Source organism: Pipistrellus kuhlii, unplaced genomic scaffold (genome assembly GCF_014108245.1).
Source record: "Pipistrellus kuhlii isolate mPipKuh1 unplaced genomic scaffold, mPipKuh1.p scaffold_m20_p_1, whole genome shotgun sequence".
NCBI lineage: Eukaryota > Metazoa > Chordata > Mammalia > Chiroptera > Vespertilionidae > Pipistrellus > Pipistrellus kuhlii.
This window is the reverse complement of record NW_023425404.1, coordinates 60747012-60767033: the sequence shown is the minus strand read 5'-3', so window position 1 is coordinate 60767033 and position 20022 is coordinate 60747012. Positions and strand designations below refer to the sequence as shown.

General features: G+C 41.9%; 1 protein-coding gene across 1 annotated transcript; it reads left to right on the top strand.

Moving 5' to 3' along the window:
* Positions 1 to 14984: 14984 nt before the first annotated feature.
* LOC118705714 (olfactory receptor 6S1) lies at positions 14985 to 16096 on the top strand. Its single transcript, XM_036415107.2, has one exon. The coding sequence runs from the start codon at positions 15005 to 15007 to the stop codon at positions 16094 to 16096; it is 1092 nt and encodes a 363-aa protein (XP_036271000.2). The 5' UTR covers positions 14985 to 15004.
* Positions 16097 to 20022: the final 3926 nt, after the last annotated feature.

The window sequence follows — 20022 nt, the reverse complement described above, 5'->3', positions numbered from 1 at the left end:
ACTTACATACATTGTGAAATGATTACCACTGTAAGTTTAACTAGCATCCATTATTTCATATCTTATATAATAAAGGCCTAATATGCTAAGTGTCTGGTCATCCAATTGTCTGTTTAACCAATCAAAGCATAATATGCTAATGATATGCTAAGGCCACTCAACCCCTCACCATACCATGCACTGACCACCAGTGGGCAGAAGTTCTGACCAATAGGTTAGCTTGCTGCTGGGGTCTGGCCGATCAGGACTGAGATGGGTGGACATGCCCTGGAGCCCTCCTGAAACCCGCCCAGGAGGTCCTTTGGCCTGGCCTGTGCTCTCTCACAATGCGGGACCCCTCAGGGGATCTCAGAGAGCTGGTTTTAGCCCAATTCTGTAGGTCAGGCAGAGGGACCCCACTGGTGCATAAATTCGTACACTGGGCCTCTAGTAGATACAATAAAAAGAGAAAGCTCACTTCTCAGGCACAATGGGGCTCACTGGGAAGTGATGGAGAAAAAAATATTGGGCCAAGCAGGGTTCCCAGCTTTTGTGGCAGTTGGGGGCTTGTCTCCACTCCTCTGCCCAACAGCCTGGGTTCCTTGGGCAGAGATGAACACTTCCTGAAGTAGCCAGTAGTTCTGTGGCTTCCTGGAGTGGCACTGGAGGCACATGGAAAGGGGACAGAAACAGTGGTATCCAAATAAGACCCCTTATTGGCTCCACATCCTTTACAAATGGTGTGTGCTGGCCACTGCAAGATGGCTCACCCTCCCCAGTGGCTCAGCAAGCCACACCTGAGAGACCTGAAATGAGTGTGTCACCACACCCTGACTGAGAGAACTACACCCCTCCCCCTGGGATAATGAGGGTCAGTGTAAGACCCCTTGGTTACAGGGCTTTCTCTTACCTTTTTAGGCCATAGGCCAATCAGCTTCCATTAAAATTAACCACCTATTAAAAGCACCACTTATTAAAATGAACCAGTGACTCCTTCACAAGGCCTTGAGGAAGGTGCAAATCTGGTTGTAGTGGAGCCCAAAGAACCTTCTAGTACCATGTCTGAGGGGCAGGAAAGGCATTGCCCTGAAATCAGAAATGAGAATGTTCCTTCAAGAGTTCAAATTCTGACTTGGAATTCATCCTAGGACCCTGTGGGCTGGGTGGTGTTCGGAATGGTCTTCCTTGGATGGCTCACGTCTGGAAGTTGAGTCACTTCCCTGAGCTGGTGAGCAGTTGTTTCCCTGGATAATTAGCTCCCTGATTAGCCATCTCCTTTACTCTCCTAATGGTGGCCCGGAAGGAAAGGTGAAGAGAGAGGAGTGAAGAAGGGAGTGGTCCCCTTGTAGTGGGGAGTCCATCGGCAGGTGGAGAGACAGAGAAAACCCTGTGAGAAATGCAGTGAGGGCCTGTGAGATAGTCAGCAGCAGGAAGCATAGGGACATTTTCAGTGCTGTGTGCAACTGCCCAAACTTTTTCTTAGGTTATGTGAGTGTCTCAACTTTTCCGAGTTAGCACTTAGGATCAAATGATGAGACAAAGGCTGACTTCACTCCGTGCTCCCCTCCAGTGCCCCACTTTACAAGACACACCCTGCATTTTAAGGTTCCAAGACTCTGTACCTCTCCTCTCTCAGCTTGAGTGCCCCAGTTAATTAAATATTTTTAATAATATTTTATTTCAGAGAGGAAGGGAGGAGGAGAGACAGAAACATCAATGATGAGAGAGAATCATTGATCAACTGACTCCTGCACATCCCACACTAGGGATGGAGCCCACAATCATGGCATGTGCCTTGACCAGGAATTGAACCCTGAACTCGTGGTTCATAGGTCAACGCTGAGCGCCCCAGTTTAAATGTCATCCCTTTGGCAAGGCCTTATGAAATCCCTTCCAAACAAACATCAGGAGGAGTGGGTCTTCCCATGGTCTGAGTATCAGACTTAACTGTGAACTCCCTGCCGGAAGCTGTGAATCATTCATTCACTGATGTCATTCCCCCAGTCCAGAGCTCAGTGTTCAGAAAATTCAGGTAGTAGAGTACCCCTGCATGTATTTACAGAATGTATATCTGAAGTGAGGGCACCTGCATGGAATAAAACTCTAGTAGTGCTGGGATTCGAACCCCCACATCCAAAGGAATTGGAGCTTATAGCCTGCATCTGACACCTCTCGGCCACAGTACCAAATTGACAGGAAAAGTTAGGTTATAATTACTAGTTATATCTTCCTGCCCCCTTTTTAAGTATTGTGCTCTGGATACGCCCTCTCCTTTCCAAATCCTGACTGTAAATATCAACAAAGGGCGGTAAACTATTCCCTCCCTCCTGTGCTCCAGTGGGTCTCAGCCTGCATGCAACCACCCTGAAAAGCTCCTCTCACTCCAGGAAAGATCTTCAAAAACAAACTAAACTCCCCTGAAGCAAAGCTCCTGGAAGGTTGAGCAGAGCGGCTTCCAGAAGGCAGGGGTCGCCTCAGCCTCTGTCCGGCGCCCACTAAGGGCCCTATGTTTATTTCTTTAAGGAGCGGATCAGTGAAATCCGAGTTAGACGCCTGGAAGTTGGAATAGCTGTGCCATAAAGAAGAACAAAGCTGTCTTGCGCTGATACCACCTCGCTGCATCTTCAGTTTCTTTGCGATGTCTTGTTTCATACTTTTCAGCTCTGAGGCTGGGAGAAGAGTCCTGGAGTCTCCAGAAGGTGTAGGCCGTGCGTTAAAGAACCAAGACGAGGTTCAGGTATAGATTTCAGCCAGATCTGAGGCCTCATGTATCAGCAAAGTATATTTGAGAACAACTAGTGAAAGCGAGAGCAATGCCAAACAGTTGGGAAGATAGAGGGCAGGATACAGACTGCCCAGGCAGAGCTGCTTCCTTCAAGGAGCGGGACGGTTTCTATCCCTGTAGGTTAAGGTCAATCATGCTCGCATTGGATGTGACTAGGACAAGATCAAATCCTGGGTGAGTATATTTTAAGACTGAAGGAAAGCAGGAAGAGAACACAACCTTGAAGGACACCTGTATCAGCAATTTCAGAGCTCAGAGTGCCTTGGCTTGTGGATCTTGGAGGAGCTGAGAGAGCCTGGGGTTGAGCTTCTGGAGATAGAGTTCCCAGAGGAACCGCCCCTGGCAGGACCCGTGGGTGCCCTTAAAAGTAGTAAGTGCAGAAGCTCTGTTGGGTGATTGCTGATATGCGTACTTTCTGGTTCAGGATGCTGTGAGACTTGGGGGTTTAAACCCCTGGACATTTTGCAAAAGTCCTTCTGGGTCAAATAAACAAATCCCGTCACCATTATCCTCTCTGCACAGAAGTCCAAGTTGCCATCTCAGTCGTTCCTTAGAGGCCCTTTAAACTTGTACCCTCTGGAGAAGGCACCCCTGGGGGGATGCTGAGTGACTGAGGAGCCTGCAGTGCTGTGCAAACAGCGCTTCCACTCCTTCAGGAAAAAATCATTTCCTGGGTCATTTCACGAAGTCAGAGCGATAAGCAAGAAACAGAGGGAAAGCGACACCGGTGAAAACTATTGACAAGACGGTCACCACAATTAAAGGCCCTTATGGAGGACGCCATCCATGCAGTGGTGACTGCGGCCAGGAGCTCCCAGAGTGCGGCCTCTCCTGGGCTTTTGTCACCATTGTTGGAACTCCTCAAAGCTACAGTTTCTTTGAAAAATGCCATTTTTCAACAACTTCAGTGGTTGACGACTGAAGGGGCACCTGCGTTTATAGCCCTCTCGACCTCTCCAAGCATCTTTTCCAAAAATGTTCCTGTTGGTGAACAAAAATTTTCCTGAAATCTGCAGTGTGCACCCTTTGATAGCTCAGCTGGTCCAGCAGGGGACTGTAGTTTGGTTTCTGTAAAACTGCCTACATCACTGGCTCCACTCTCACCCAAAGATAGTGCACAGATTTGTTACTTAGTACATGGAGCTACTTCAAAGTTGTGTTTTTTATTATTTTTATTTTTTAATAAATCTTTATTGTTCATATTATTACAAATTTTATAATTGTTAGAACTCTATTTGAACCTTATTGCATTATTCAGTAAGAAATTTTTTCAAAGTGTATAAAAATTTTGTCAATAAACCTGTATGAATTAAAGACTATCACTAAATTTCTGTTCTTTTTAATACAATTCTATCTTTTTCCCCCCTCCTGTTAGTTCCCTTTATATAAAGATTTGGTAATGGCACTGTCTTGTTTTCCTGTGTTGTTGTTAAATGCTCACTTTTTTAAAATATGAAAAGGGGAAACTGAGGAAAAAAGTTTCATTGTAAGGAATTTATCTTAATGATAAAGGTAGGCTTTTGCTCTCAATTTAATCCCACTTCCTTATTTTGAACTGTGATTATGTTTCTATTTTGCTTCCACTCCTTTAGAATCACAAAGCAAGTGGTTGCTGAGAGGGTCAAATTTCTCTTGGGGTCCCTCGTTCATTATAGTTTTAGTTTCCTGGCTCTGAGTGGCCCACAAGGTATTTGACAATTCCCCAGTGGCAGGTTAGTTAATTTTGTGGAATTAGAGTTGCCATCTTCCAGGAAGTATTTTGATGCTCATTACATTTTAATGAGAAATCATGTATTTCTAAAAACTTAGGGTCTTTAAATAGATACCTGATTGTTACCACATATTTCTGATACTTTTTTATTATGGAAATTTCAAAATACCAAAGATAGAATAATATAATGAATCACAGCAGGATCAACACATAGTTTGATGAATTACCAATTCATATCCTTGCTTATTTGATCTATACCCTGCACTCACTCTATTTTGAATCAAATTTTAGATTTCATCCTATTTTGCCACAACTTGTTTTACTTACAAACTGATAAATTTTTAAATGGGATTTTTTACTGATGAGAAAAACTGAAGTTAAAGAGATACTAAACAATAATTAAAGGTGAAATATAATTTAAGAATGTTACAACCCATTCATTCAACTGCTTTGTCAAGCTAGTAGTCCCCTTAGTTTAAACATTTTCCTTCGGCTCTCTATGTACAGAGTAGGGTGTCCTGAAAGCAAGGTGCAGAAAGCATAAGAAAGTGACAAGTAAATAAATAAGCATTTTGACATTTGTTTATAGATACACACAAAAAATACTGGAAAGATGCATAATACAATTATGAGATGGTTAATTAGAGAAGGAGATGTGGTATAGATGGAGTTTTGGGATAAGGACTTTTTAATCTATAGCTTTTTATATTTTTATTTTAGAGTCATGTATGTTTTATTTTTTTTAATAATTAAAATATTTTCTTCTTACATGCTTTATCTCATACAAAAACTAGGATACTCTTATGATCAAATCCATTTGAAAGTATAAGCTGAATACCCAAACAATTGTCAATTGGACAAATAGCCATGTAATTTTTTAAAAATCACCAGACTTTGATCTCATCTCTTTCTGCTGTAGCCTTAATTTTTATAGTTCAAATAAAATTTTTAAGAACACTTTTTAATTTTAAATTTTTATTTAACTATAGACAAAACTTAACCCTTGTCTCTGGTAACCACCAATCAGTTCTCTGTCTCTATAAACTAGATTGTTATTTATTACTTTATTTATTATTTTATTACTTTATTGCTTTATTTGTTTGTTTGTTTATTTATTTTAGATGTTTCATATAAGAGAGATTATATGATATTTGTCCTTTTTCTGCCTGGCTTTTTTCACTTAACATAATTTCCTCAACTTCCATTCATGTCACAAGTGCAAGTGGCAATATTTCATTCTTTTTTTATGGCTAAATATTACTGCATTGTTATATATATATACTGGAGGCTCAGTACACGAATTTGTGAGTGTATGGGGTTCCTCGGCCTGGCAAGCAATCAGGGCTGATAGGGGCAATCTCACCCAGTCCCCATTGGGCCAATTAAGGCTGGCCAGCCAGGGGGAGGTACCGTGGGAGGTTGGCTGGCCCTGGGAGGTTGGCTGTGGGAGTGCACTGACCACCAGGGGAAGCTCCTACGTTGAGCATCTTCCCCCTTGTGGTCGGTGCACATCATAACAACCGGTCAATTGGTCATTAGGTCAATTGATGCATGAAAATTCATGTACTGCCAGGTGTGGGGGAGTCCCCTCAGCCCAGCCTTTGCCCTTTTGCAGTCCAGGAGTATATCGGGGGATATCCGGCAGTTTGACATCCTTAGCACTGCCGTGGAAGCAGGAGAGGTTCCCGCCACCTCCGTGCCCTCACCAGCCCTGAGCCCAGCTTCTGGTTGAGCAGTGCTCTTCCTGTGGGAGCACACTGACCACCCAGGGAAGCTCCTGCATTGAGTGTCTGCCCTCTGGTGGTCAGTGCACATCACAGTAACTGGTTGTTCTGCTGTTTGGTTGATATGCATATTAGCCTTTTATTATATATTGTTTCTTTAATCATTCATCAATCGATGGACACTTAGGTTGTTTCTATATCTTGGTTATTAGTTTTTTGTTTTCTTCAGGTAAATATTCTGAAGTGGAAAAACTGGACCATATGGTAGTTCTATTTTTAACTTTTTGAGGAACCACCATATTGTTTTCCATAGTGGCTGCACCAATTTATACTCTCACCAACAGTACACAAGGTTCCTTTTGCTCCACATCCTTGTCAACACTTACTATTTCTCGTCCTTTTTATAAGTCATTCTAACAAGTATGAGGTGATAACTCAATTTTGCTTTTCATTTGCATTTGCCAGATAATTCATAATATAGAACATCTTTTCATATATCTGTTTCCATCTTTATGCCTTCTTTGAAGAAAAAATGTTACTTTAGATCATCTGCCCAATTTTTTAATCAGGTGGCTTGTCTTTTTTGCTATTGAGTTGTATGAGTTCTTTATATATCTTGGATATTGACCTCTCACCAACGCTATGACTTGCAAATATTTTCTCCCATTTAGTAGATTGCCTTCTATTTTTTGGTGGTTTTCTTTGTTCTAAAGAGGCTTTTTGGTTTGATATAGCCCTACTGGTTGATTTTTGCTTTTGTTTTGGTGTCAGATTCAAAAATTTCACCAAGACTTATATCAAGAAGTTTACCACCTATGTTTCTTCTAGGAGTTATATAATTTTAGGTTTTACTTCAAGTATCTAATAAATTTTGAGTTAATTTTTGTGCATGGTGTAAGATAATTTTATTCTTTTGCCTGTGATTGTCCAATTTTTCTAACATCATTTGTTGAAGATACTGTTCTTTCCCTGGTGTATATTTCTGTTTCATTTGTCATTAATCAATGACATGTATTTTTTGGATTTATTTATGAGTTCTTAATTCTGCACCACTGGTCTATGTGTCTGTTTTTATTTCAATACCATACCTTTTAAATTACTATAGCTTTGTAATATCATTTAAACCAGGAATGTGATGCCTCTGGCTTTGTTTTTATTTCTTAAGATTGCTTTGGCTATGTAGGGTCTTTTATGCTTTCATATGAATTTTAGGACTGTTTATTCTATTTCTGTAAAAAATTTTCATTGAAATTTTGGAAGGGATTGCATGGAATCTGTATATTGTTTTAGGTAGTATGGGATTATAACAATAATAGTTATCCCAATTCATTTATGCCTTCAATTTTTAAAATATATACAATATTTTGTAGTTTTCAATATATAGGTCTTTTAAAACCTCTTTGGGTATGACATTAGCTGTGGGCTTTCCATTTAAGGCCTTTTTTCATGTTGAGATAGGTTCCCTCTTAGGTGCACTTTGTTGAGAGTTTTTAAAATCATAAATGGATGTTGAATTTTGCCAAGTCATTTTTTTCATCTATTGAGATTATCACATGATTTTGTCCTTTATTTTGTTAATGTGGTGCTTCATATTGACTTATTTGAGGACGTTGAGCCATCCTTGCAATCCCTAAAACAAATTCCACTTAATCATGGTGTTTGATCCTTTAAATGTATTGTTGAATTTCATTGGCTATTATTTTATTGAGGATTTTTCTATGTATGATCATCAGGGATATTTACCTATAATTTTACTTTCTTGTGGCAGCCTTGTCTGGTTTTGATATCAAGATAATGATAGCCTGGTAAATTAGTTTGAAAACTTTCCCTTTTCTTCAATTTTTTGGGAGAGTTTGAGGAAGATTCATATTAGAATATTTGGTAGAATTCACCAGTGAAGCCATCTGGTCCTGGTATGTTGTTTGTCAGGAGGATTTTGATTACTGATATGATCTCCTTGCTAGTAATTGGTCTGTTTAGGTTTTTTATGTCAACATAAGTCACTCTTGGTAGGTTGTACTTTTCTAGAAATTTATCCTTTCTAGGTTGTTCAGTTTGTTGTAGTGTAATTGTTCAGAGTAGTCTCTTATGATCTTTTGTACTTGTGTAGTATCAGTTGTAACATCTCCTTTATTTCTGATTTTATTTAATTGGGTGCTTTTTCTTGTTGAGTCTTGCTAAAAGTTTATCATTTTATTTATCTTTTCAAAGAACCAGTTCTTAGTTTCATTGATTTTTTTTTCTTTATTGATTAAGGTATTACATATGTGTCTTATCTACCCATTGCCCCCCACTCCCCACTCATGCCCTTACCCCCCTGGTGTCTGTATCCACTGGTTAGACTGGTATTCATGCATACAATTCCTTCGGTTGATCTCTCCCCCTTACCCCACCCTCCCCTACATTTCCTCTGAGGTTTGATGGTCCAATCGATGATTATCTGTCTCTGGAATGTTTTTATTCATCAGTTTATGTTTTACATTTTTTATTGTTCAGATTATTACAGTTGTTCTTCTTTTTTCCCCCCATAGCTTCACTCCATCCAGTTCCCAACCCCCTTCCCTTACCTCTCCATGCCACTGTCCTCATCCATAGGTATACGATTTTTGTCCAGTCTCTTCCCACAACCTCATACCCCTTTCCCCCTGAGAATTGTAAGTCCACTTCCTTTCTATGCTCCTGATTCTATTCTATTCACGAGTTTATTCTGTTCATCAGATTTTTTTATTCACTTGATTTTTAGATTCACTTGTTGATAATATATGTATTTGTTGTTCATCATTTTTATCTTTACCCTTTTCTTCTTCTTCCTTTTCTTAAAGAATACCCTCAGCATTTCATATAATACTGGTTTGGTGATGATGAACTCCTTTAGCTTTTTCTTGTCTGTGAAGCTCTTTATCTGACCTTCAATTCCAAATGATAGCTTTGCTGGGTAGAATAATCTTGGTTGTAGGTTCTTGCTATTCATCACTTTGAATATTTCTTGCCACTCCTGTCTGGCCTGCATAGTTTCTGTTGAGAAATCAGCTGACAGTCATATTGGTACTCCCTTGATTTTAATTATGATGTGTTTTGGTGTGGTTCTCTTTGGTTTCATTTTGTTTGGTGTTCTCTGTGCTTCCTGGACTTGTAAGTCTATTTCTTTCATTGGGTAGAGGAAGTTTTCTGACATTTCTTCAAATAGATTTTCAATATCTTTCTTCTCTCTTTTTCTGGTACCCCTATAATTTGGATGTTGGTATGCTTAAAGTTGTCCCAGAGACTCCTTGCAGTATCTTCATATTTTTGGATTCTTTTTTCTTTTTGCTTTTCCTGTGGGTGTTTTCTGCTTCTTCGTATTTCAAGTCTTTGACTTAATTCTTGGGATCTTCTAGTCTCTATTGGATTTCTGTATATTATTATTTATTTCAGTCAGTGTATGCTTAATTTCTAATTGGTCCTTTTTCATATCCTTGAGTATCTTACTATATTTCTTGGAGGTTTCTAGAAGATTCTGAGTAATCTTATATCCGTGGTTTTGAACTCTATATCCAGTCGTTTGTTTTCCTCCATTTCTTTCATTTGTGACCTGTTTCTTTGTCTCTGCATTTTGGCTGCTCCCCTGTGTTAATAGAGTGGCCTTGTGTGGTAGGTGTTCTATAGGGCCCAGTGGCTCAGCCTCCCTAATTACCTAAGGTGGACACTTTTGGTGCACACCTTTGTGGGCTGTGTGCATAATCTTGTTATAATTAAGCCTTGATTGCTATTGGTATCACTGGGAGGAATTGACCTCTAGGCCAATTGGCTGTAAGGAGCAGTTGTGTCTACAATGAGAGAACTTCTGTGCTGGAGACACCCTTATGGGGCAGGACTTGCTTCAGTGGAGCTTTAGTGCTCACTGAGTCTGGCCCCTGAGTGTGTCTATTGTGGATCTGAAAAGTTGTAATCTGGTTTGGTCTCACTTTGACACTGGGTGCACTGGCTCTTGGATCTCCAAGGAGGTGCAAAGTCAACCCCTGCCTGAGGCCACACAGCAGGAGGTACAGAGAGATCTGCAGATTCCTCCTCTTTGTTTGGGGTTTGGAGGTGCCCATGTGAGGCCCAGCTGTGAAGCATTGCAAGCTGCTGTGGAGCCTTGGGCCTTCTTTTGGAAGCTCTGGGGCTCTCTGACCCAGCTGCAGTTAATTAGGTTTTAGACTGCAAAAGGCCAGGCCATTCATATACAAAAGACTCTGCACACAGCTTGGGTGGGGCTGTAAATTGAGTGGGGCAGGGTCTCAGGGAATCACCAGGGTGGAGCAAACAGCAATGGCTACCCATCATCCCTGCCCTAAAGAGGCCTCCAGTTCTCTGTGTCCTGCAGCACCATGCAGGATCAATGATCACTGCAAGTACCTCTGAGAGAAAGCATCCCTCACATTCCGGCCCAGTGCCAGACAGTCCAGTTTTTCTCCAAATGAGCCTGGGTCCTCAGAGTCTCTCCAGAAACTGTTCCTTAAGTCTAGGGTTCAGAGCATTTTAGTGCACATACTAGTAATTTATTAAACACTTAATGTGTGCCAGGCACTGTGCTTTATGCTGGAAATACAATGCACTCTAGAAGTTCAGAATCTGGCAAAGGATACAGATGAAAATGCAGAGCTATGATACAGTGGATTAAGTATTGAGACTGAGGTCAGCAGAACATGCCACAGTTCAGGTAGTAAAGTGGGCAGAGGAAGCTATTCAAAAGGACTCAGATGCGCCAGAGTAAATCGAGTTTGAATAGAATTTTCTCAAGTTTTTAGTCAGGGTATATAGTGAACACAAATGGAAAAATGTGAATAATGGTTCATAATTCTAAACTAGATTTTTGGTGTTTGTATGGTGTATGCTATTACTAGAAGCAGGAGAAACCAGAGATGATGCAGAGAATCTTCCCAATCTTACCACTCTCTTGGGGCTCCTATTACTTTCCTGCTCCTATTACTAGTAGGCAGGGAAGGAATTCCCAATATTCTTTTAAGTCTTCAGGGAGAAGACACCATGTCTGTGTTACTTGGGATATAAACATTTCCTTTGAGTGCCATGCAGGAGAAAGTTGGGTGATTACTGTGCCTTCTACACCTGGTCAAACTCCATTCTTCCTCTCTCAGTCACACTTTATTGCCCCAGTAATTTTTTACAGGAGCCTGGCATGGGGTAGTTGACAAATGAAGGCAGAAACATTCCCAGTCATCCCTTGTTGAATGAACAAGGGTCAGCCTCCTTTTCAAATGATCAGTCCTGGAATCTGGGAAATTTCCTTTGAATTGCAAAGCTGCCCTGGGTATATTAAGTATTATTTTCTCTCCTTGTTTTTCTTACTCTCTTATAGTTTTATCTCCTCATCACTATTTTCTCTAGCAGCTACTGCTGCTAGCTGGACTCCTGATGCCTGGATCAACCACTGGAAACTATGGTTAAACCTTGTGCCCTTCAGTTAAGAGATTGGTTAAAGGCGAATGATTTGTTCAGCCTTCTTCCATGCAGTCAGGCTAATGCCAGGGTCGGGATCTAAAACAGGAAAATTGACAGTTTGTGTATAAAATTCATCAGCAAAAAAGTGAAGATCTGGCTTTAAATGGAACATTTTTCAACCAATAGAGATGGAAGGAACTGTAGGTAAGTGCATTGTTTTCTAATAGATGGATGAAAATTTTAACTCCTCTATATCCACCCCTTGCCTTTCAGCCCCATGTTGCTGTTATAGTGGCGTACCTTGGAGGGTTGTGAGATCACTGTCCTGCCCTGGAGGCATGCCTGTTAAAGCCTAAAGTAACACATTGCAGAAGATACTCTTTCCACTGAGAAAAGGGTGGGCCCCGAAAGCTAACCAGAAAAGGGGCAGCGTGATGCAGCCTCTTTAGGATCAAAAGGCCCCTTTGTTGGCAAAGCAGAACAGTATCTCAGGCATTATACCCAGGACGAAAGCACAAGAGAAGAAGATTATCAACATTTGAGTGTTTCCCAGAGTGCTTTATCAATCCCCAGGAACTCCAAGGATATCAGGCGATTGTCAGACTCACAGTACAGGGTATGGGAAGGATGCCAGATGGAAAAGGACTTTGAGTAATAGAAAGGAAAGGAGTATCCTTGTGGGTTAATCTCCATCCTCATGGAAACAGCGAGATCATTCAGGTGTAGAGAATTCCTTCCATGAGGGTAGCAACAACGTCTTCTTTATCTCTGAATCACCATGTATAGCATCTGATACATAAGCAACATAGAGCAAAAATGAAATTATTTTACTGACAGTAAATTGTAAGTTTTTCTTTAGAAGCTGGAGGGAGATGAAGCTCTGAATGGAGTCCCTAGGGAAAAAGACTATAAAGTTGCTTATCTTAGACAAAAGACACAAAAATTTTCCTACTCAGGTGGGACCCACAGGTGAGAAATTTTAAGTAAAGAACCTAATGTTTGCTGAGACAAAAATTGCTGGGATTGCCAGAGAAACAGGGCTGACAAAGAACCAAGGCCTTAGGCTAAATTCTAATGCTGCGCATGGCTGAAGGGATCAGTATTTGCCTAATAACTGAGGCATTTTTAAAACTTAGTTTTAGATATCATTTATTTGGTTCTTATTAAGGCAGGATAGATGTTGGGAGAATTTTTGACAAGTGGGGAAAGGACACTGAAACAGTTGGTTAGACAAATGGGGCCAAACAATTTGAGCAATTTACAGCCCGCTAGTAAAGAGCAAGATCTTATCTTCCCTAAGCAAGGACACCTGAGAGCAAATGGTTTACACCTCTCCTCCCCAACTAAAGAGTAAATAGCTTCAATCACCCTGGTCAGGGAGATAGATAACAGAGACCTAATTAGTGCCAGCCAAATCCACAAATGAATGAAGTCAGGGGAATAAAACTAACAAACAAAGCAAACACAAAAAAACAATCAGTGTCAAACAAATCCAAGATAATGGTAGAGCTGGCCATAAAATGACCCCTGGTCCCTTTTTCCACTCATTTTGATACATCAACATATTAAAGAACACGCCTGGAAAGCTGATAAATATTCTGTTGAGACCCTCCTGTGAGACTTCCCCTAAGATTCCTGCCCACAGAACCGAGGTGAAAACCCTCAAGACAACAGGTGCCAGTGCAAGCTCTCTCTGGAGCATGCCACACCTCTCTTCCCTCTTTCTTTCTCAGGTGCACATCTTCTCTTTCTCCTAAACTCTAAGGGTTCTGACGAGACTTGCAACTAGGGCAGAAGCGGGCAGCAGCAGCTCATCCTAGGCTAACAACCCCCTGAACCTGTCTCCAAAGTCCCCTTTTCTCTGACTTTTCAGTGTGCTGACAGCAGCCCCACCTGGGCTCACTTCTATCATTGGTTTTTACTTCTCAGTGAGTCCCAACAGCACAGTGTGGCTCACTTCTTTTCTGTAATGTTTCTAGAGGGCAGAGCAGAACACTGGCTACGCACTCTCTCCTGTTGCTTCTCTTATCCCAAGCCCTTCCTTTGTTTCACTGTCCTCAGCTTTGATAAATATACACTCAACACCACCTGCACTTCTGTTGTGAAATCTCTCCTGCATGAAGTTAAGAACTCACTCACTGGTCAGCCTGAGAGAGACCCACTCCGGATCCAGTCCTTTTCCAGTGACATTATAACTTGTGGACTTCAGAACTAAAAGAACTCAAATTGAATAGTAAGGACTTCATTTCTGAATTTGTTAATAATTACCAGGGATTCATAAATCTGTCTCTGGCAAGTTTATCTAGTAGAGCCAAGTTTGTGAAGGGGCTTTGGATTAGTATCATGGACTGAAAAGCTTGAGAAACTCACCTTAATATTCCCCAGATTACTTAGCTTGATGTTGACACTAAATAAATAGATGTGGATACCTGACTGAATTATTGTAGTTTATCCTTCTTATCCCTTTTAAGTACTGCATAACATGCTTTACATAGGTAAGTACTTTGTGAGAAGCTGAATTTAGTTAGACCCTTGGGTTTCTGGGGTAATTCTCCATGAAAAGGGCAATTTCATATAACAGATGAACTGGATTCCTATTACTTATTCTATAGCTGAGCAGTTGAAGGACAAATGGGCTGGATGCACTTTTAGTCTTGCAAGGAAAGTGGCCAGTCAAGCGGAGAGTCTTGTGCCCTAACTTACAGTCCAGGGCTTTCTCTGTCATTTGTCAGCTAAGAGCTAGAAACTCTTTTAAGCCTTTTGTATTGATACTATTACTTCGCTTGCTCCTTACAACTCTTTCAAGGCTACTTGGCTAGTAAGTAATGATGCTGGAATTCAGAGCTAGGCAATTTGGTTCACTTTCAGATACTGGTTGAATGGGAATCATACTCTTCACAAGATCATTTCTCTGATATTTTTGCTCAACTCAAATGCTCAGTGATATTTTTGTAATAATGAAGGATCACGCTTAAACTTTGAGAATAGGAGATGTGAAGCTGGAGACTCTTGGCATTTTCATACTTAAGTGTGAACTGTCCTTTATGGGGAACCTTTGCCAGCTCTCAAATCAATTAGATAAGGACCTCAGATTCTTCATTTTTGTTTGTTAATTCTCACTGGTGGGTGTTTTTCCTTTGATTTTTAGAGAAAATGAAAGGGACAGAGGGAGGGGGGAAGAAACATCTCACATCAATTGGTTTCCTCCCTCATCTCTCATGCAGCCCTTGGAGGAGCAAACCTGCAACCCAGGTCCATGCCCTTGACCAGGAATCGAACCTGCAACCCTCCAGTGCATGGGCCGCTGCTCTAACCACTGAGAACATTGACGGGGGCTCTTCAAAATCTTAACAGAAGATATGATTGGAGGAAGTGGGGGTATGTATGCCACATCATGATGAAATACGTTTCAGGATTGTGCTGGGGAAGACACGTCCTCACCGGGATTACGTTCATGTTGTTGCACAGGTGGGAAAGGTCATGGCTCTTGGTGGGAACCAGAGCAGTGGTGTGACAGAGTTCATTCTGGCAGGCGTCCCAAATCTCAACAGCACAAAAGGAGAGTTGTTTTCTGTCTTCCTGCTTGTCTATCTGCTGACCCTAACGGGCAACGTGCTGATTGTTGGGGTGGTCGGAGCGGATACGCGCTTGCAGACTCCCATGTACTTCTTTCTGGGTAACCTGTCCTGCCTGGAGATCCTGCTCACGTCGGTCATAATCCCCAAGATGCTGAGCAACTTCCTCTCCAGGCAACACACTATTTCCTTTGCTGCGTGTATCACCCAATTCTATTTCTACTTCTTCCTTGGGGCCTCTGAGTTCTTGCTGCTGGCCGTCATGTCCGTGGACCGCTACCTGGCCATCTGCCACCCTCTGCAGTACCCCTTGCTCATGAGTGGTGCCGTGTGCCTCCGGGTGGCCTCGGCCTGCTGGGTGGGGGGCCTCCTCCCTGTGCTTGGCCCCACGGTCGCCGTGGCCTTGCTTCCTTTCTGCAAACAAGACGCTGTGGTGCAGCACTTCTTCTGTGACAGCGGCCCCCTGCTCCGCCTGGCATGCACCAACACCAAAAAGCTGGAGGAAACGGACTTCATCCTGGCCTCCCTCGTGATTGTGTCCTCGCTGGTGATTACCGCCGCGTCCTATGGCCGCATCGCCCTGGCCGTCCTGCGCATCCCCTCGGCCTCGGGCCGTCAGAAGGCCTTCTCCACCTGCACCTCTCACCTGATGGTGGTGACGCTCTTCTACGGAAGTGCCATTTTCCTCTACGTGCGGCCATCCCAGAGCGGCTCGGTGGAAACCAACTGGGCAGTGACCGTGGTGACCACATTCGTGACACCGCTGCTGAACCCATTTATCTATGCCTTGCGCAATGAGCGAGTCAAGGAGGCTCTAAAGGATCTGTTGAGGAAGGTGGTAGAAGGCTTCGGGGGGGATCTTTTACTTGCTAAGAGTTTCAACCAGAAAATAATGACGTGAAAGGTAAAGGAGCTTAACTATCCCATCTTAAGTCCAAGTATTCTCTATTGTCATTCTCTTTCCTAGAGAACCACATGACTGCGTTCTGGAACTGTAATGGAACTCTAGAGTCATCTAGTCTCTTTCAGGAAAAAAAAATTCCTTGATTTTATCTCACACATAAATCTACATAATTATTGATAAAGCATAATCAATACCATCATACGTCATAAGACCCTCCAATCTGTGAGATGCTGGAATTCAAAGCTAGGCAATCTGGTTCAAGATTTTAACCTAAGGGTCCATGATCACCAAGGGATCATCTAAGGAGGGGTTCAGAAAATGTATAAGCCTCATTGGTATGTAAATTTTATGTGTCTGAGCTTATATGTATTTGTCCAGGAAGAGGATCTGTAGCTTTAATTCAAGTCTTGGATCTAAATGTGACCTTCGCCAAAACTGATTTAAAAATGGACTAAAAATTCTCAGTAGAGCCCTAACTGCTTTTGCTCAGTGGATCGAGCATCAGTCAGCCTGTGGACTCAAAGGTCCCAGGTTTGATTCTTGTGAAGGGAATATAGCTTGGGCATAGGGGGTGTGCAAGAGGCAGCTGATTGATGTTTCTTTCTCATTGATGTTTCTAACTCTCTCTCTTCCTTACTCTCTGTAAAAAATCAATAAAATATATTTTTTAAAAATTCTCAGCAGCGCCGAGACCAGTTTGGCTCAATGGATAGAGCGTCAGCTTGGGGACTGAAGGGTCCCGGGTTTGATTCTGGTCAAGGGCATGTACCTTGATTGTGGGCATATCCCCAGTGGGGGGTGTGCAAGAGGCAGCTGGTCGATGACTCTCTCTCATCAATGTTTCTAGCTTTCTATCTCTCTCCCTTCCTCTCTGTACAAAATCAATAAAATATATTTTTTTAAAAAATTCTCAGTAGAATCTTACAATTGTTTATGAATATCAATAATTAAAAGAATTCCTATAATAAAGAATAAATAAAAATAAAATACACATTATCGGATATTTTTGTACATATTTTCCAAAAATAATTTCATTTACTGTCAGATGGAAAAGAGGTAAAACAAATGTAATATGTGACTTATTCACTTCTCCACAGCAATCCAAGGTATCTCTGAAGAAGCAGTTTAAAGAGAAATTTCATGAATAATAGCATTTAAAGTGTTTTCTAGTTTGCACTTTATTACAAAGAGGAATTTAATTCAGCACTCATTTTATCACTGGATTGTGTTCCTTTCCTTTTTCCATCTTTTTAATTCTTATGTCTGTTGTCATCAGTCCTCTTTAGTTTGTAGTAAAATTGGGTTTGGGTTGAGACCTTGAATATCAAAGAGTTAAGAATGCTAACTATGGCAACCAGCAACCAAGAACCAGACTTTGTGATATATTTTATCTATCCATTGGATATTTAAAGGGGAATGGGGACTCCTATTAGTGATGCCCTTGAAAATTTTAGACAGATATTTATTCATTTATTTAACAAAGGTCTGTAAGCATATACTAATACATACTCTTAGCAGCTAAGATGAACAGGAAGAGGTTCCTAACCTCGATTAGAAATGGGGATTATAAAGTGGTTTACAAAATGACATTGGAGATCAAATGAAAATTGATTTACCGTTTCTAGGATTCTCTTGTTAGAGAAGTTTCCAGAAGCAATCTTTCACTAAGCAGGAATTAATTCCCTGTTGGAGTGTGTTTGTATACATAGAGACAACGTTTTAAAAAAATATCAAGGTATGGACAGCACATCAACTTTTAAAAAAGTGCTGCAAAATTGGCAACCTGAGCATTAGCATGGAAAGAGATGGCTATAAAAACTTCAGTGGGCCCTGGAAATAGTAATAATACTTTCATCTAATTCTATTAGTAATACACAAAAACACACATTAAATATGTCTGTTCCAAAAGAGCCCTGAGAGAGAACTAAAGGAAGAAAAGGAAGGATCTGTGATTTGAGGGGGAAACAGAAACCTGGAGAGATCGAGAAGTGTTGCACAGGAAGCAGATGACATGTTGCTTTAAAAACTGCCTACTTTCATGGAGCATAAAGACTGAAGTCAAACCCAGACACTGGCCAAAGAGAGGAATTTATGTAATAGTTTATAACATTTTTCAAAGGAATCACCCCATATTTTGGCAATAAAGCTTGTTAAAGCACCTATTGTTTCAAAATTACTTTATTGTTGAAAATTACTTTGGACTCAATTCAATAAAAGTTTATTGAATACCATGTTCTGGGAAGTTAATTATCTTTAACCTTTTCCCTTTAAATTATGATGTGGGATGACTATTTGTGATTCCTTTCCTGATCCAGCGGTTTTTCTCCAGACACCAAGAGCATCAGCGTGCGGATTGGGAGGAACCTAAGCCACAGGTTCCAGAGCAGGGATGTTTGGAAAGGGACTCAGGCTGAGCTGAGAGTCTGCCTTGGGCCCTCTTGAGAGGGTCTGGGTGCTTACAGAGTTAGGACAGAATTATCGCAGGCAGCCTGGTATTAGAGAACCTATGAAAAATAATTACAGATTTCACCAAGAAGCAAAGGCTATCCCCAAGACCCGCAGGGAATAACTCAACACTATCCTATATCCTCACACATCCATGCTGAAATCAAACCCTAGAACCACTGTCTTAGCCCGCCCCCTACGCGATCTCATGCCATTAATGCTCTTGCTGTTGTTGTTTCTCCAGCTTTATTGAATGTACTTTGTCCTATAGGTCTAGGTTTAGACCTTCTAGGGCCCAAAGGAAGAGGTGCCACCTCCGATACCCTCTTCAATAGAAGCCTGCACCACCACCCTCTCCCCACTTCTCTGTCACCCAGTAGGCGGCGGGTGGAAGGGGAAGGGGTGTTGTCCTTACTCTGTTGTGTTTTCTGCGTGAGGAATAAAGCTCCTGAGCTGTAGCTTATCTGCCTTGGTCACATTGTCTACCCCAGTGGTCGGCAAACCGCAGCTCACGAGTGTTCTAACGCCACTTCTTCAAATTAGACTCGCCCAGGCCGAAAACCGACTTCAGCGAATGGGCCACAAAGTTTCAATCACAGTGTATATGTGACCTCGGACGTGGTATTTGTGGAAGAGCCACACTCAAGGGGCCAAAGAGCCGCATGTGGCTCGCAAGCCACAGTGGCCAGGCCAGCAGAGGAGGGAAGTGGGGGGTGACTTGCAGGGAAAAGCAGTTGAGGGGGAAACCAAGCCTGCAGGGAAGAGCAGTTGGGGAGGACCAGACCTGCAGGGGAGAGCAGTTAGGGGTGACCAGACCTGCAGGGGAGGGCAGTTAGGGACAATCAGGCTGGCAGGGGAGCAGTTAGACATCAATCAGGCTGGCATGGGAGTAGTTAGGGGGTGATTAGGCTGGCAGGCAAGAGTGGTTAGGGGCAATCAGGAAGGAAGGCAGGTGGGCAGTTGGGAGCCAGCAGTCCTGGATTATGAGAATGATGTCCGACTGCCCATTTAGGCCCAATCCTACCAATGACATAGGATGTCTGGCTTCTAATTAGCCCACCCCTAGCTTCCCCAGGCCAACTGGGGGTCTGCACCCTTAACCCCTGCATTGCTCAAGGGTCAGCTGTAGTGGAAAGGACTCCAATCCATTGAAGCCTTTCCCTTTTGCCACACCAAGGCCTTCTCACTCCTCTATTTGCCTCTGGAGCGACTGCCAAAACTCAAGTGATCGCGGCAAGCTCTAAATAAATAGCCTTCGCTTGTTGACCTTTAATTGGCCTTAATTTATTTCCACATCAGGAATTAAAATTTTGCAAAATAATAAGTTGAGGAAAAATTATAGAAACACAGACAAAACAGCTACTAGAAATATTCCTAAGATCCTTACTAGGGGTCAAGTTGTTCCAGAAGGGAGCTCTGGATGGCCCATCGCACACTGGAACATGCCCATTTTTTATGTTGCTTGCTAATAAACTATA

Bases quoted from the DNA above. Each gene is read 5' to 3' on its own strand.
- LOC118705714 (XM_036415107.2), top strand. From the start codon at position 15,005: ATGCCACATCATGATGAAATACGTTTCAGGATTGTGCTGGGGAAGACA.